Genomic DNA, 1,860 nt, shown 5'->3' on the forward strand with positions numbered 1-1,860 from the left:
AGATGTTGTACCGCTGCCAATCTTGAAGATGCACAATCTCAGGAACCATCACTTTAGAGAGCGCGAAGGTGTGCGGTGTGTCGTTTGCTGTTTGTACGAAAACTGCTTCATGGTGTTGATGATACCCATGAGTTTTGTACTGATTGAATCACGCCAATACTAGTAGAATCTACAACGCTCATTGCTATATTCTGCTTTGGTCAACCGAGCAGGCCCGAATTTGGAGCCTTGGGTAGTCGAAAGTTCTGACTCAAGACAGATCAACTTCACGTGGAGGCAGGTCGTCGATCGCGACAAAGCACATCTGAGTGATAAGCATGTAGATCTGTTCGTGTCTGCACGCTGCACAGTCAAAATGAGGGAGTACTTGTAAAATGGAAGCGCTTGGATAGCCCCGGCCGCCTCGCAATCAATCGGTGATCGTCCGTGTGCTTGACGTGAGAAAAAGATCGATTTGCACCACATCGGCGAAGATTTCACTGCGAGCAGCAGATCACCAACAATATCTTATACATGTATTACACCCTGGCGCCCCAACGTTTCGTCCGCATTGTTTGCGTGAAGCCAGCATCGAATCATTCCACCCTCCAGTTCACTTTCAGTTTTGCATTCTGCACACGACTGTTTCCGGTTTCCGAAAAACTACCTTTTCCCTGATGCTTCAAGCGTTGAGCTCAGTCGCCGCCCTCGTGGTTGTCGCCACGATGGTCTCAGGTCGTGCTATGCCCGACGGTTCTTGGCCTACGAGCAAGGGTACCGTCAAATTCGACGACGTTTACACGATTAAATCGGGCGAAGTGTACGACGGCAAGATGAAGACCTACGAACGCTCTAACATCACCTGCAAAGGACAAGAGGAGAGCGGCACATCCACGGCCGTCTTCAAGCTTGAAGCTAACGCTACCCTCAAAAACGCTATCATCGGTGTCGACCAAATGGAGGGAGTGCACTGCGACGACAATGACTGCACTATTCAGAACGTGTGGTGGGATGATGTGTGCGAGGACGCTCTGAGTATTAAGGGCGGTGACGCCTCTAGTGTGTCGCGAGTCCTTGGTGGTGGTGCGCGCTATGCCGACGACAAGATCGTCCAGCACAATGGACTTGGTACGGTTATCATCGACGGGTTCTTTGCCCAGGATTTCGGTAAGCTGTACCGTGCGTGTGGTTCGTGCAGCAACAACCCCGCCCAGCGTTTCCTCAACATCAGAAACGTGTACGCGGATCTCGAGGTCATCAAAGCTCAGCGCGTGGACCCGAACGTCAGTATTGTCATGATGAACGAGAACTTCGGCGACGAGGCTACCCTGCACAACATCCGCGTTAAGCCTGGTGCTGAGAACTACACCGAGTGCAGTTACTCGCGCGGTGTGCAGAAGGGTGACAAGCCGCTCATTCTTGGTAACGGTCCTAAGAAACCCGTGTGCAAGTACTCGATGGACGAAATTCACCTTGTTGAGGGTGGAGCCAAGCAGCAGCAGCAGACCGTGGGAACGGTTCGCCCCGCTAATGAGGTCCAACAGGGCAATGACGACAAAGAAAAAGACAACAAGGATGACAAAGAGGTCTCCCAACAAAACAAGTAAGCAGTCGCCTACATAGGAATACGGCGAGGATGAGCCTAACCAAGCGAGGCGAGTTGGTATATAGGAAAAACAGATGTCGTTGTGGTCAAGTCAAGGTAAAGGAAAAAAGAATGTGTTCACCAAAATTAGCATTTGTTCTCTGGATTTTATATCCAGAGTCCTATGTGGGATCCGAGCAACGTACCAATGCGCCCATAATTAAATCCCCTTTGAATCGGATCAGGTACAAGTTGAATTTGCTTATATATCCTGTAAATATTTATAAAATCTATGC

General features: G+C 49.9%; 1 protein-coding gene across 1 annotated transcript; it reads left to right on the plus strand.

Moving 5' to 3' along the window:
- Positions 1-704: 704 nt before the first annotated feature.
- PPTG_19418 (hypothetical protein) lies at positions 705-1,586 on the plus strand (the record flags this gene model as incomplete). The annotated part of the gene is made up of 1 exon (XM_008917866.1): positions 705-1,586. The coding sequence occupies one exon, from the start codon at positions 705-707 to the stop codon at positions 1,584-1,586; it is 882 nt and encodes a 293-aa protein (XP_008916114.1).
- Between the last annotated feature and the right edge of the window lie 274 nt (positions 1,587-1,860).

The sequence above is a fragment of the Phytophthora parasitica genome, assembly GCF_000247585.1.
Source record: "Phytophthora parasitica INRA-310 unplaced genomic scaffold supercont2.120, whole genome shotgun sequence".
NCBI lineage: Eukaryota > Oomycota > Peronosporomycetes > Peronosporales > Peronosporaceae > Phytophthora > Phytophthora nicotianae.